General features: G+C 39.5%; 2 protein-coding genes across 2 annotated transcripts; one reads left to right on the top strand and one right to left on the bottom strand.

Moving 5' to 3' along the window:
• Positions 1–505: 505 nt before the first annotated feature.
• qars1 (glutaminyl-tRNA synthetase 1) lies at positions 506–6,188 on the bottom strand. The gene is made up of 23 exons (XM_072449702.1): positions 5,978–6,188; positions 5,301–5,451; positions 4,988–5,097; positions 4,831–4,906; positions 4,647–4,711; positions 4,529–4,582; positions 4,389–4,449; positions 4,249–4,320; positions 4,077–4,162; positions 3,810–3,896; positions 3,618–3,717; positions 3,098–3,176; positions 2,766–3,005; positions 2,520–2,612; positions 2,303–2,440; positions 2,130–2,217; positions 1,792–1,938; positions 1,603–1,704; positions 1,423–1,515; positions 1,173–1,309; positions 1,035–1,101; positions 835–960; positions 506–674 (listed from the first exon to the last, which is right to left on the bottom strand). Exons 1-23 carry the CDS (start codon positions 6,086–6,088, stop codon positions 624–626), a joined length of 2,334 nt encoding a protein of 777 aa, XP_072305803.1. The 5' UTR covers positions 6,089–6,188; the 3' UTR covers positions 506–623.
• A 139-nt stretch (positions 6,189–6,327) lies between these two features.
• ogg1 (8-oxoguanine DNA glycosylase) lies at positions 6,328–12,309 on the top strand. Its single transcript, XM_072449706.1, has 7 exons — positions 6,328–6,744; positions 10,711–11,024; positions 11,094–11,273; positions 11,396–11,574; positions 11,652–11,799; positions 11,871–11,920; positions 12,018–12,309. The coding sequence occupies exons 1-7, from the start codon at positions 6,653–6,655 to the stop codon at positions 12,195–12,197; spliced, it is 1,143 nt and encodes a 380-aa protein (XP_072305807.1). The 5' UTR covers positions 6,328–6,652; the 3' UTR covers positions 12,198–12,309.
• The last annotated feature ends 3,340 nt before the right edge of the window (positions 12,310–15,649 follow it).

The following is a 15,649-nucleotide window of genomic DNA, read 5'->3' as shown; positions in this document are numbered from 1 at the left end:
AGGAGTTCCCAGAGATGTTTAGCACTCGTTGGCCCTTTTGCATTCATTCTGCTGTGTGTGTCCAAACTTTTGGGCTGTACTGTATATATATATATTTGACATTTGTATTATTCATAGTTGCATATTTTATGTAAATTAACTATTGTTGTAGTACTGTGACAGCTCCGTGTGTAATTTTATCATTTATAATTTGGGGATGTATGATAAAACATTAGTAATTCCATCTTAGAATTCCGGCCTGCCTATTCTACAATGTTGTGATGTCTCAGCTTTATCCTTAGCTAAATTAACTCAAAATGAAGCATAAAAACATCTCTTTATGTAATAGCATCACCAAATCAAGTTCCTATGTTTGTGAATTCTGCTCTTTGACAATGGCAATAAACCTTTTCTGATTCCGAGCATAAAAACAATGGACTATAACTGTTGCATGATAGTAACAATTTAAACATTTATTTATATTAATACCCTTTCTGCTACTAAAAGTCCAATACCGTATGAAACAAAGTCAACAGCATTATTTATTAAAAAGGTTTTCAGACATGGTGGTCTGCTGTTTAATTAGTAACAATGTTAACTGTTGGCTCGAGGAAGGCAAAGGTATATGGCTTCATCTCAGTTATTCAGACCTTTCCTGGGTCTTCTTTAAGGGTAACCGTTCTGTTGAAGACAAGCTGCAAGAAAAGAAGTTAACTCACTTATTCAGCATAACATTATGACCAGAGATACACTTGTTTAGAGTTCAACAGAGTACAACACAGTCTTAATGGGTATCATTTGTTCCATGTTCAAATGAAAGGCGATCATGTTAGAAACTATATCTCATTACTGTACCTTGTCTGATGTGCTGTCAGGATCTAGTGAAAAATACCCAACTCTCTCAAACTGAAATTTATCAAAAACTTTTGCGCCCTTCACCGAGGTATCTATGAAGGCACTGCTAATAGTCTGCAAGGAGCTCTGAAAATAAAACATAAACCAATCAATAAAAATGAATATTCAAGTAAAGAAAGTTATTTTTAAAAAGTACTCACAGAGTTGATATCACTAAGGAATCCGCCGGGAACCTCAGAACTGTCTTCTGGATGTTTGTGTAAAAACCTGAAATGTTTGAAATCATTGAGAACAAAATAAGCACTGAAAATGATAGTTCAAGTATAATAGGAAGTTACAGTCTTTCGTAGAGCCGGACTTCACATGCCAAGGGTTCGCTGACCCAGTGAATGAAGGCCTTGGGTTTTTGATTTGCCTCCGCTGAAGTTGAACTGCAGCAGGTCACCTCCAGCTCGACAATGTTTCCCTGAGTATCCTGAGAACAAAAGTGTGCTCCAATTAAAATACAGTGAAGACACAGTTCAATACAAAAAAAATATTTGTTGAAATTCCTGTGTGCACATTAATGTGAAATTCATGGAGTCTTACCTTAATGACCTTCTGAGCAGATATGATGTACCCTGCATGTCTTAGACCGACTGGTTGTTCTGGTGTTAAACGTTTGTAACCCTTTTCCATAACCTGCAGTATCAAGTTTAAAAATATTAACCCAAGAGTTGGGATATTTGTATGAACTTTGTTTCACACAGCAATTTGTTTCACACTGACCTCTCTGAAGTCGCTCTGCTCAATGTAGATTGTTCTTGTGAAGGGAACTTTGTGGCTACCTTTGGCCTCATTTGCAGGAAAGTCTGGTACAATCACATCCAACTATAAGAAAACAAGAACATAACGTAAACCACCCACACAAGAGTATCTTCATTATTGATGTTCCAACTTCGCCAAATCTCCACAAACCCTAAAATCTTCAGTCAGGTTGGTTATGGTGACTTTGAGAGGCTCAAGCACGGCCATCACACGAGGCGCGGTCTCATTTAACACATCTCTCACACAGGACTCTAGGAGGTGAGGCTCAGTCGTCGTCTGAGAAACCGTTACTCCAACCTAAAAAGGAATCAAAACAAAAATGTACATAAATCTAAGATATGAGGAGCAAACACAGTAGTCTCAGGGAATATAAATAGATTAGGCATAATTAAACAGATAAACCAGTCACAGGAGATAATTGAATGGAAAGTTAGTGACAAGTGATTCCAATTAGCATGATAATCTAATGACAATAGTCAAACACCTACTCGTGCACAGAAGTTGTTTATTGCCTCTGGTGGGAAACCTCTTCGTCTCAATGCAGTCAAAGTGAAGAGACGAGGATCATCCCAGTCTCTAAAACGCAATTGTTCACCATTTATAATAGAAACAAATAAACCACTACATTGTTCATAAACTATTAGCCATGAATATAATTTACCTGACTGCTCCAGTTTCCACTAGCTTAATAATTTTCCTCTTGGACACAACAGTGTATGTCAGGTTTAGACGGCCATATTCCCACTGCACAGGGCAGTACACATCCAGAGCATTACACAGCCAGTAATAAGACGATCGTCTGAAAGTTATAAAGCCATTTAGTCCATTTATTCATTAAGGGAAAAAATCTCTAAATACCAGGCAAATACGACACAAACCTTGCTTGAAACTCTTTGGTACAGAGAGAATGTGTAATATCTTCAATGGAATCACACAGACAATGAGTGTAATCATAAGTGGGGTAGATGCACCTGGAAGAGAGAGAAAATGTCTTTGTTTATCTAGTTAGTAGTTAAGAATAACTATGCAGATAATTTAATGCATTAATTATTTATAATTATGTAAAACATGGGTTCTTAACAGTAAACATGCATGGTCATATATGATGTTAATATATACCCTACCATTCATCTCCAGTCCTGTGATGTGGCGTGTATTTTATTCTGTAAGCAACTGGGTCCATCTTCCCATCTTCCATCACCATTTTCATCCTGAGTGTAGCTTCTCCTTCTGCAAACAGTCCTTTCTTCATCCGCTCAAACAAAACGAGGGATTCCTCGATGGGACGGTCCCGCCATGGAGATGGAGGAATATTGTGACCCTTCAGCTCCTCGCCCTTTTGGTGGCAAATATACGCATGGCCTCTATGTGGTGAAGTTAAAATAATTCATGTAGTTAGGCATACCGTAAGTAAACTTTAGGAAACAGTCACCGTAAGTAATGTGCATACACCAACCTGCGTATAAGCTCCATTGCAAGGTCATACAGTTTCTGAAAGTTGTCGGAGGCGTGGGTCACTGCATATGGTTTGTAACCTGAGCAAAATAACAATGGATTATAAACTACAAATTACAATTTTGTTCAAATTTAAGATTAACCTAAAACAGCTAATTTTTGCCATTCTTTAAGCACTTTTCAGTAGGATACTGCAGCTCCTCTACCGAGTCAGGCAATGCTCAGGCAATGCAAAAAGGTTGAGGTGTATTGCCAATGGACACAACAACACAGAAAGGTACTAGGGAAGAATGCAGTTATATGTAAAAAGGCAGATTAAACTCATGATTCAGCCATCTTCACAATGCCTTCTCCTTTCTGCTGCAGGATTGCCATACAAATCTGATAATTACCGGTATCTCAAATATTTAGTTGACTAATACAACATTTTGTGAACTAAAACGCCATCAGTTGATTAATCAACTATTACTATTGTTACCATTGTACAATGTAACAGAGACAAGTCAAAGTATTATACATACCTAGCCATTCGACCATGTCCTTTATGGCAGTAAAGTATTTTTCCTCTTCTTTTTCGGGATTTGTGTCATCATATCTTAAGAAGCAGATTCCATTGTTGGCCTGCAGAAAAAGGACACACAAGTCAGTCATTTCAGGTTTGTAAATAATATGACTTTAACAGGTCAATGCTCAAACAAGGGGGATGTACCGACCTTGGCATACCCAAAGTTAAAGTTGATAGCCTTAGCATGTCCAATATGAAGAATACCATTGGGCTCTGGTGGGAAGCGGGTACGTATCTAAACAGAAAGAACATGCTCAGGATTGTTATTGAATTATTTTTAGCCTGAATGTCCATGTACAATGCATATTTTTGTTTACTTTTTTTTGTGACTATTCTATAACTACCTGCCTTGTTACTGGAGTGTTTTTGGTCATGTTAGCAGAACAGAAAGTTGTTTTTCTTTAGAATGTTGTACCTGTCCACCTGTATATTCCAGATGTTTTTTCAAGAGGTCCATTGTATTAGGAGTAACCACGTAACCCTCAGTTGTGTAGTTCTCGCCTGAAAAAATTAATACGGCAACAACAAAAATGAAAATAATCTACATATATTCTTGTTTTTCTTATTGAATGGACTGTTATCTTTACCTGTTTTATGGAACTTCAGGGCTTCTCCTCTCAGCTGCTCCATGAGAGATTTTTCCTCGAATGACACTTCACCTGATAAATACATTTTAAAATCTATTACATTTACATGAACATAACCTAAACTCTATTAACTTCCTTACCATTTACAGCAGTCTTCGCATTCTTCACCTTCACGTCATTATCAGATTTTGCTTTAGGGAGCTACAATGTCATTCTTCCATTAGAGGACTCTCAAAACAAAATATGTGTGAAATAACCAGGGTTGATTAGATTATTTTACCTTAGGTTTCTTCTCAAGGTCAGATTCTGTCTTAGGTCCCAGAAGATGGAGCACCTATAGAAACACATTTTATGTCTATATGTTGAACAAACTGCCATTTTACATGTATTTAACCCACCTGCAGGTCAACTTCATTTTTGATTACTTTTCCATCTGCCCATTTAAGAGCAGATCGAGCATCACCTGAGACACAATACATTGTAAGACACTGTTTTTTAATGTTTGCACTCAAATAACCAACATTTAATTTTAACAATAAAAAAATATTAAACAAGTAATACAATAATCAATTAATGACTCACCCATTAACAGTCCCATGTTGAAGCGGTACCTCTCCTTTAATAGCTGTTCCCTGTGCTTCTTAATAACAGACTCCACCTGTAAACATTGGTCTCTTGATGAGCACAACCACCCTTAAGGGGGCCTAGTTATAGAAGATTAAAAAACATGTGTACATACTGCTTCTTCAATTTGCTCTGGTGTTATGACCACGCCCACTCCACAAGCCTCATCAAATTCCTTCTGGTTAATTGGATCCTTGGGATGACCCTTTAGATACTCCAAAGCCGCTGCAAATATGAAGAAAAAAGTTAACAGAATTACAGGAAGCCCTTGCTAAACAAAAGCTTGTGCATTACAGTAGTTATGGTTCAGGGAACGGTGCAAGTTTTTTTTCGTCAAATACTCTGCAATGCTTTGCAGCATCAATCAAGAATTAACGGAAAGATGATATGTTACCAACTGTGGCATGTAAAAAAATGTTAGCTCTTACATGCCAGTTGCAACTCTGTGGAGAGTTTACGTTGAGCAATCATGTCGGTGAGGAAGGCCAGGCGGTTACAGTCTTTGAGGCGAGAGGCCATGCTATAGAGCAAGGTGCCCATCGCTTTGTCCACTCCAGACACTCCATGTACTTGATGAGCCTGAAAAAAAAGAGGAACCGCAAAATGATCGTGCATTTTAGCTACTAGGTATAAACTAGTTATAAACAGATTGTCATTAGCAAAATAAATACAAATTAAAACGTATAATAAAGTATGCACAAAACCGCCTATTTGAGTAGGATTACTATTAGTGTCATCACGATATATTAACGAACTTATACTATCCTAAGATGGTCCAGTGAAATATATTTATATTTAAGTTCAAACGAAGTTCATTGATCATTACCTTTACAAATTATGTATTACAATGATTATACAAAAATGATGATAGTTGACAAGTGACAATGAGGGATTACACCGACATAGTTGACAAGCAAATCTTAAGTTATAATTGTCAAAAATCAGTAGTATATGAGGGGGGGGGGACCTTGCAGCAACATTATCAACTTTAGTGGCAAGTTAAGAGTAAAGACAGAAGTATACAACACCACACAAAAACTAACGCGCTTCAGTAATGTCAGTCTGACAGCTGTCCACGTCCACTTCCAGTCTACACATGCCTTACCTGCTTAATGGCTTCTTTGAGAGCACAACTCAGCGCTTCATTCTTCGACGTTTCTTTCGCCTTCTGCTCACTAAGTCCAATAGACGTGAAAAGCGTCAAAACATCTGCCATTTTCCACCGTATTTACCGGCTTTCCGGGAGCCAGACAGACAGCACGCCGCCGCAACGCCCGAATTATCTCACCGGAAAGAAAGGCAAACTGTCGACTTCCGGTAAATCACTGACACTTATGATATACAGTCAAATTATCCAATCAGGCGCGGAGGATACCAGCAATGACGACCAATCAAAAGGGAGTATGGCACTAACTGGCCAATGAGTGTTAGTGTTGACATCCGTAGGGGCGGGTTACCAAGATCTAAGTAAATTGCATCAGATTTTATATTGCGCACAGTTTCGCTTTTGCTAAATATTAACTCCAGTTTTAGATTGCATCAGATTGCCCAAACAGGGTCATGTACTTTCATACGGCACATTTTACGTACAGATTTGTTTAATTGTTTACGTGAGGCGTATAGTTAAACTCCGTGTCAGTTTTGGGTGTCCAACACACGTCACATAGCCAAAGCAAGTCGCGCACAACCGTGGTATCTTAATACTTAATGTGTTATGACGTTGTAATTAGTACAGTTTGTGTCTGTATCGTTTTGGGATAGTGTAGTAGCATTACACAGTATGAGTTTAGGAAGACCATTGTGGAGATCTCTTGAAATGGTGAGGTCCGAGCTGCGTCTAGAGCTCACTCTCGCCTGTGGACAGTCTTTCCGGTAAGTTGGGCTAGACCTAATAAACTGCATGGTAAAAATACACTTAAACATCATGACATTTGTCTTTGCCTAAAATCACACTGACCTATTGATGTCATTGTTGTCAAATTGTTAGAAGCCAATCAGGGCCGGCCCAAGCCTTCAGGGGGCCCTAAGCGAAAACATTTTTGGGGGCCCCTCACCACGTCATCAGAATCAGTTTTATTGCCATTGTCAGTGAACAATTCACATATGGGAACTTTCTTCAACGCAAACAAAGCGCAACAAAACTCCAGGGCATCTGTTTGCCAGTTAGTTTATTCTCAACACCTCACAAATTCAAATATTGATAACTTAAATCCCACAATGCAACTTGGTATTCCGCTGACATCACCTCTACTCCCTGTACAAATAACACACGTCCCAGATATGTTTTTGGGCGTATTTGTGAGCGTTAAGGGTCTACAGCCACATTAGCACATTAGTTTAAATTAATGAACAGGGGGGGGGGGGGGTCTGGGGGCCCTCCCCCAGAAATTTTCAGACCTTTTTTGGGTCTTCTGCTGCATTTTAATGTGGTCCAGCCGGGTAACGTAAGAGTAAAATGTTGAGGTTGTAATGCTATAAAATGATGATGTGATGAAACTGTGCCAGGAGAAAATGACTAAAGCCAGTTATTAATACATTAGTGTACTTAATTACTCAATACAATATTGGCTATGAAAAATAATTATGGTCAAATTGATTCATTTTAACTGAAAATGTAAAAGTAATAGTTATCCTTACTAATTTATCTTTTACAGCTCCCAACTGTTCCTTCTTGCCAAAGTGACAAAACAAGTTATATTAAATTAAACAAATGGCATAAGCATTGCTTGATTAACAATTAACACTGATAAAACAGTGCAAACATATTATTCCCAGAGAATGACCAGAACGAGAAGTGAAGGTCCAAACCTCGCTATAGTGAAGAGACTGTGTTTCTGCAACTTTGCCACTTTTGTATAAAAATATATAGTATTATTCTATAACAGACGTAATTATAATATGTCTGGTTATTTTTCACTATCAATTTATTATAATTTATAACAAATAGTCTAATGATGCTTTTTAAATAAATTTAAATGTTTTATTGCTCTATTAAAAGTTAATTACAATATAAATGTTTGTTCTGATCAGAACATCGCACACTGGACTCCTGCATGAAACAATGCTGCGATGTGATTGGCTGATGGACCTTACACGCATAAACCTTTACGTTCCTCTTATTGCACTTTAAGAAGTCAAAGTAAAACAGACATCACGAGTCACGATTGATCTCACACATGGTGATGTGAGAGAGAGGAACTCAAACTCAAACCCGCTCATCTCTGACTGAGGCTGCACAGGGGCCCGGGACAGGGGACAGGGGCCCGGGACAGGGCCGCACACTGTTCACTCCAAAGTCTCACATCAGAGGTTCTGGACGAGACGGCGCTCGTCCGGACCGGATCTCCGCCTCTTAGTGACCCGGACCATAGACGCCCCTCACCGGCCTCACCTGCAGCTCACACTCCCGGGCTGGTGTCAATGTAAAGCTTATTATCTTTCATTCAGACACATTATTATGCGCGGGGCAGAGCTCTCGTCGCCTCCAGCCTGAGCGAACGTGACAGAATCGTGTTGTTTCAAACAGCAGCATTAACCGTCTCTTTGTAAGAGAAGTTCAATACCTGGAGAGTGTTGTTGAGTTTGCAGTTTCTTTACATCGTCAAGAAGTTTCTTCTTTCGTTTTTCGGCATCGGGGGATATATTCCTCTGGACATGAGGACCACGCAGGGACCATGTTCTGTTGTGTTTATGTTTTGCTCTCGTTCTGCTCGCGCACAATGAAGTTGACCAATCAGCGCAGGTTTGGTGTCTTGGTTGCCAGATTGTCATTACAAATAAATGCGGTTTGTGCGTTTTATGTTACCGCTGTGTGCGCTGCCGCGCCAGCAGCGCTACTACACTAGTGGCGCACGCTGCTCTTGCACTTCGCATAAAACGGGTTGCCAGATTGGGGGCCCTATTAAAGCCTCGGGGCCCTACGCGGCTGCTTAGTTCGCTTATAGGCTGGGCCGGCCCTGAAGCCAACTGTAGTGAGGACTGTAATAACTTGACATTTCAGAGGATCACCGCAGGGTGTCGGATCAGGACAGCGTTGCTATTGTAGAAACATATTCAGTTCAGTCATCTGGACTGTTTTTTTTTTTTAGGAAAAAACGAAACGTTTCGACACTCATCCGAGAGTCATTCTCAATCTGCGAATCAAGACCGGGAACTCAGATATTTATCCTACTCTGAGTAGGGTGTGAAAGGGTGTTTTTGGTTTCACTAGAAACTAACCCTCTTTAGTAGTATTAATACAGATAGACATGGGTTGGTGGTGGAAGATTTTATCCATCAAAGGGAGTTGGTTTGTCTGAATGATGATATAATATTGTGAACAATACGGAGAGTGCAATAGATCTTACGCTTATGTCCAAGGAGATAGTGGGCATTAGTAGTTGAGAAGTTCTTAGTAGTTTCTCGCTTGGAAGTGACCACTATCTATCTCATAAGCACTAAGGTTGGCATTGAAAGTTGTGTGGACAAAGGGACAAAGATCCCAAAGATCCAAAGGTGGAAGTTGGCAGGTGTGGACTGGGAGGCTTTCCAACGGAAAGCTGATGGCGGTATTATGGTTTTGCATGAAGGAGAATTGACTCAGTTGGATGAACTAAAAAGTGCAATAGTCTCACTCATCACAGTCAGCGGAAGGCACAATTCCGAATAGTTAAGGTGATGGCCATAAGAAACAAGTGCCATGGTGGAATGAAGCATGTGGTAAAGCTATTAGGGCAAGAAATAAGGCATTTATGAAGGTAAAGGGTCTTCACACTATGGATTCCCTCATTGAATACAAGAAAGCTCTTGCAGTTGTGCGAAGAACTACAAGAACGGCCAAAAGAACTTATTGAAGGCAGTGCTGATCCAAAATTGGAAGAGAAACACGACTTGGTGATGTCTGGGGGATGAATAAATGTATGAATGGAATGCCAGTTCTAATAAAGAATTGTGTTGAAGCAGTCAACAATGATGACAAAGCTGAACTGTTGGCTAGTACCTTTCTGTCTGTGCACGGCTCTGACAATCTCCCACCTGCGGCAAAGCAATGCAGAGAGGTGTAGAATGTTGAATTGATCAACAGCCTTCAACTCAAGACAATCTCGACCTCCCATTCAGTTTGTTTGAGCTAAAAAGTGTACTTTCTAAGGCGAGACACACGCCTCAAGGTAAAGATGAGGTGTGCTATGATATGCTCTCTCATTTAACTGATGACACACTTGGTCTAATTTTAGGTCTATTCAATCGCATCTGGGATTCAGGATGTATTCCGTTAGCATGGAAACAATCTATTGTAGTCCCGAGCCAGGTAAACCCCCGTCCGACCCATCAAGCTATAGGCCTTGACATCGCAGCTAGAGAAAACCATGGAGAGCATGGTTACCGAGCGGTTGGATTACTTCTTGGAAAGTCAGAGTTTGCTTTCCACGCACCAGAGTGGCTTCCACAGGGGCATAAATATCATGGATTCTGTGTTATGTTTGGAATCTGAAATCCAAACTGGCCAAGACTTACAGAGAAAAGGTTATTGCAGTACTCTGATAACTGCGATATCAGAGTGCTTTGCTACACTGGACTCAATTGGTCGCTGAGTAGGATAGGCAAGCATCTTACTGGTTTGTGAAGTCACTGTCAAGAGCCAGAAACTTCTTTATCTTCTTTGGTGTTTTATGGCGGTTGGTATCTAAGTGTTACATTAGACTTTAGACTTTATTGTCTGTAATTCGTCTCCCCATCCGACTTTATTGTTTAGACTTTATTATTTAGGCTTTATTCTTGTTTTTATTCGATCAATACTGTGCACATGAAATTAACAATTATTTGACTTCTAATAACATTATATGCTTTCTTCTTGTACAGATGGAGGGAAACCGCTGAGGGACACTGGACTGGAGTCATGGGAGGTCGTGTTTGGACTCTAACTCAACTGGACAACAAACTATGGTATTATGTTTATGAAAACCAACAGGACCGGATTCACAGGAAGTGGACAGAAGAAGAAAGTGAGCCTGAAACTAAATATATAGGGGATGTAAAGGCTGACGCACAGACCTACAGTGAGGAGGAGAGGCTTCTGAAGGACTATTTTCAATTGAATATTAATTTAGAAGAATTGTACAAAGACTGGGGAGAGAGAGATACTCATTTTAAAAAGCTTGCTGATACATTTTCAGGTTAGTTTATGCTAACTACTACAACTGGTGAAAATGAATGGGATGTAATGTTAAAACGTAATATTTCAGGTGTGCGAATGCTGCGGCAGGACCCAACAGAATGCCTGTTCTCTTTCATCTGTACGTCAAACAACCACATTTCTCGGATCCAAGGGATGGTGGAGCGACTTTGCCTAACTCTGGGCATTAAGCTGTGTCAACTGGATGAAACGTCTTACCACGACTTTCCCTCTCTCTCAGCTCTAGCAGGTGCTGTATGCAGTGGATTTGTCAATAATGTTTTGCCATTTTAAGCATGATTTAGTATTACTCTTGGGTAACTGATCCAAAACTATTAAATGTATTATATATGTGTTTACCATGTTTTACAGAATCCAATGTAGAGGCGTGTTTAAGGGATCTTGGTTTTGGATACAGAGCTAAATTCTTGCAGCAAAGTGCAAAAACCATTCTTGACTCACATGGACCTCATTGGCTCAGTGGTCTCAGAAATGTCCCATATCATGAGGCCCGCGATGCTCTCCGTACTCTCTCTGGAGTGGGAACTAAGGTTAAGCATTAGCCTGAGATAGTTATTTATCCACTAATGTTTCTGTACTGAATTTAAATGTTTGTGCTTACCTGTAGGTGGCAGACTGTGTGTGTCTGATGTCTCTAGATAAGACAGAAGCTGTGCCTGTTGACACACATGTCTGGCAGATTGCAAAGCGTGATTATAAATTCATCTCCAGTCATGGGCAGAAGACTATAACAGACAAACTTCACAGAGATATTGGTCAGTTTGCTTTAAATATGTATTAAATTGACATTATTTTCTTACATTATTAACGCTATGATTCTTCACAGGTGATTTCTTTAAAAACCTGTGGGGTCCTTATGCTGGATGGGCACAGTCAGTAAGTAAATATTTTTTTCTACAGCTGCCACTGGCCTAGAAATCTTAGATCTTTGTGCATGGCTCAGTACTTATATAATGTTTTTCACTCTTTTTAGGTGTTGTTTTGTTCTGACCTCAAGAAATTTCAAAATATGACGCCAGTTACAAAGAAGCTGAAGCGAGAAATCAAATGTGAAGAAGACACTGTCAAAGAAACAGTTCTGAGTAAAATCATAAAACAGGAAAATATTAAGAAGAAAAGACCAGTGTCTACCAAGAGACAAAAGCATCTGTAAGCGGAAGAGGTATTGATGCAATGTCTCACAGTGAAAGCATTCTTTACTCTTGTCTTTTATACATTGCATCAATAATGAAAAGGAAAAGTGTTATGTCAAATTATTTCCACTAGATGGCAGTTTGCATTAAAGTGATGTATTCAGACCTATTCGTTGGGTTCAGGCTATCCTTCCTGATTTGAAGAATTTGGCATGGCAATGACCTTGGTTGTCATAGCATCATTGCGCAATTCAAATCAAAATACTATATCTTTTGATATGTAAATAGTCCTCGCAAAATCTTCAAATCATGAAGGAATCATTTGCCTGAAACCCTTGAACTGTGTATAGCAGATATATTTTTATAGTAAATTTATCTTAAGACCAAAAGTTTCCTTTCCTGTCTCCATATTACATTAAATTGGGGTGTTTCATGTCTGTTGTGTCATAAAGACAACTGATGCAGTGCCCTGATGTTTACTTAGTGCTTGGCTGTGTCAGCTGTCCTTAATAGCAGCTATTGCACCTATTTGAGCACCAAATGGGACTTTAGTGATAATGCCACCGTTTTTTTAAGCAGCAAAGTGTTGTTGCTTCTACAGTAACAAAGTAGATGTAAAACTGGACCACCTAGGAGTACCATGTTGACAAGGTGCAAAAACAGAAAGGTCAAATTGGGAACAAATAACTTTAGCCGCAAGGCGACAGGAGCAACCTGCCCACCGAGGCCATATGCATGCATATTTTAGCATTTTAACAGCATTTCTACATTATGCACAGTTATTATTTTGTTTATTTTTTATTCCAGTGTCAAAAATGATCCCAGATCTCCTTTCTCTTTTTTAAGAATAATGTAGATACTGTTTGACAGCAGTATAAATCAGCAAAAACATTTCTGATTATGGCTGTATGAATTAATAGGGAAATGTGTGTGTGTGTACCTGGCCACATTCTCGTGGATGAAGCGAGTGCATGTGTCGTTGCCTCAGCTGTTTGTCTCTTTTCATGTCATCCATTGAAGAGGAGGTTATTTGTGGCTCCCAGTGCAGCCATGTGTGTTAATGCACATATGAGTCAGCCTTTACACTCTCCACTCAAGCAGGACAGAAACCATGGCTCAGCTTTAGGGCAAAGTCAGGCTTGGAAGAACACCAGATGTCATAGGAGGTCAAGATGGCTAAAATAGAATTGGGAAAAGAAGTGTGCTTGAGGTAAGATGTGAAATTAACAGATGTGTTGGCTTGTGTGTTACATAAGAGGTGGGACTTTAAATGTCTTCCCTAAAGCAGAGAACAGTGTGCGGATTCTGTTGAAATCCTTCCGCACGAGAGGTCAGTATTTACGGGCCATAGTAAATTATATTTAGAAATGAAATAATAGTCAGCTTTGCACTGAAGAAATATGTAGTAGAGGAAAGATATTTATGGATATAGAAATTGTATGTGTTTTTGGCCTTTTTGGGGAGTAGTTGTAGTACTTCTAACTTGGCGTTGTAGATTTCTTTCAGTGGCATTACATGATGATTTGTATAAAGAATCAGATTCTTTTGATTTAGAGACATTTCTACATCCATTTTTTAAGGCCAATATAGATGATGTATTGTCTGGACAACCATATTATTAAACAGGAATTAGATTAGTAGAGATGGAGTATTTTGGAATAGGTGCAGAGACATCTTAATTTCAATCTCAAACCTCGAGTCTCCTGTTCCGTTTTCTTTAGCTTTTCTGAAAGGCCCATTTCTGTCTGGTGTTAGATTACCGAAGGCCCCTCGAGGATCAATGTATTCACCACATTCTTGTTCACAGATGTGAAGACAAAACTGTAACCATAGCACTACATGATGTGTATGGGAAAGTACCTACAAGCAACAGCTATTTTGGAGTCATCGAATGTGATAGTGGTAGTTGTGGTGTCAGAAATATCAGAAATAGAGGTTAGTCACAGTAGAAGCCTATTATTATTGGTTATTTTACATAGATTTTAGTTTAATCAGTAATATTGCTCTATCAAGCTAGCCGCAAACACAAATAAGTAATCATTTCTTTTGATTTCTTTTGATTTTTTTATTTTGTTCTTGTGCTCTGTTGAATCACAAGTGAAGTAATCTGTTAAGGTGTAAACATAACTGGATAAGAAGGACTTAAGACCATGTACGTCTTTTCCATCAATCCCTTTCTCTTCCAGTATATGACAGATCACTAATAACAATATCACTCATAATCCATGTGCATAATATGATTACACAACAGAGCAGTATACTGTGTTCCCACCTGTGCTGTCCTTTTCTTCTGGTGTCTCTGCTGCCTCAGTGCAATGTAATGGCATTAGGCCTTGGACAATCCCCTGAGCTGCAGCTATTTTTGGAGCTAATTTATGTGACGAACGAAAACAGTGATAAGGTACATTAACACGTACAAGATTACCTCAAATCTAAATATTAACTTAAAACATCAGAAAAAATCACAAGTTTGGAAACAAAGAACAATGATGTGGCACTTACATTAAGATTGATGTTAAATGAGCAGCCTTCACTTAAGAAGTCATAGTTCTTAAAAACCCACAGGCTATGGATTTTAGCTACTCATTCGTTACAAAGTGATTGGAAAGATCCATGGCAGTGATTTGTGTTTCAGTTATTATATGTATGGCTAATACTATGGTTACTTTGTAGTGAATGTTTTTCTTTTTGATTTTAAATTGGTTGTTTTATCATTGTTCATTGTTTAATGTTGCACCAAATCACCAAAGCAAGTTCCTATGTCTGTGTATTATGTTCTTTAGCAATGGCAATAAACCGTTTGTGATTCTGATTCTGATTCTGACCTGGTCCCAATGTCTTCCTTGAGCATCTAGTTTACTTGCATCCTCTACATGTGAAAGCAGCCTAAGCACGTCTGAAAGTGTCCTACTAGGCCTACAACTGCATGCACAAACACGTCTGCAGTCCAGTCAGATATGGGCCTTTGTGGCAGATCTAGTTCAAGGCACGAGGTGGAAAAACAGTATCATGTTGGTTCAGGGTGATTCTTAAAGCGCTGATAGAGGACAAAGTAAGGGATCTGAGCTTGGGTTTCCTCGGGCAAGATGTGCCTGCTTATTGTCCTACTGCTTTATCTCCATCAGCTGCTATTATTTGCGCATGACCCTCCCAATATGCAAAACCACCACCACCAAACTGGTTACGCACTCCACCAGAAATCACATGCACCCTTTCTTTTCTTTTTTTGTCTCCTTTTCTTTTTTTGCAATACAGTCACTGCGTCGTCACACCTCCACGAGCCCAACTTGGCATCGCTTTGTGTTGCTGTAGCCACAGATAAGTCAATGATAAGGCGCTCTCGCTGTAGCGCGCGCCAGCCCCACGCGCGCACGCACGCTCCGTTGCGTAATTACGGACGCGCCGAGCAGACGTATGCGTGACCAGTGGATCGTGGATCATGTGTAGATAGTAGTAGAAACAGGCGAGCCGA

The sequence above is a fragment of the Eucyclogobius newberryi genome, unplaced genomic scaffold (assembly GCF_026437365.1).
Source record: "Eucyclogobius newberryi isolate DKJ021-1_F unplaced genomic scaffold, fEucNew1.0.hap1 SCAF_17, whole genome shotgun sequence".
Taxonomy (NCBI): Eukaryota; Metazoa; Chordata; class Actinopteri; order Gobiiformes; family Gobiidae; genus Eucyclogobius; species Eucyclogobius newberryi.
The sequence above is the reverse complement of the archived record's forward strand: the minus strand, read 5'-3'. Positions and strand labels throughout refer to the sequence as shown.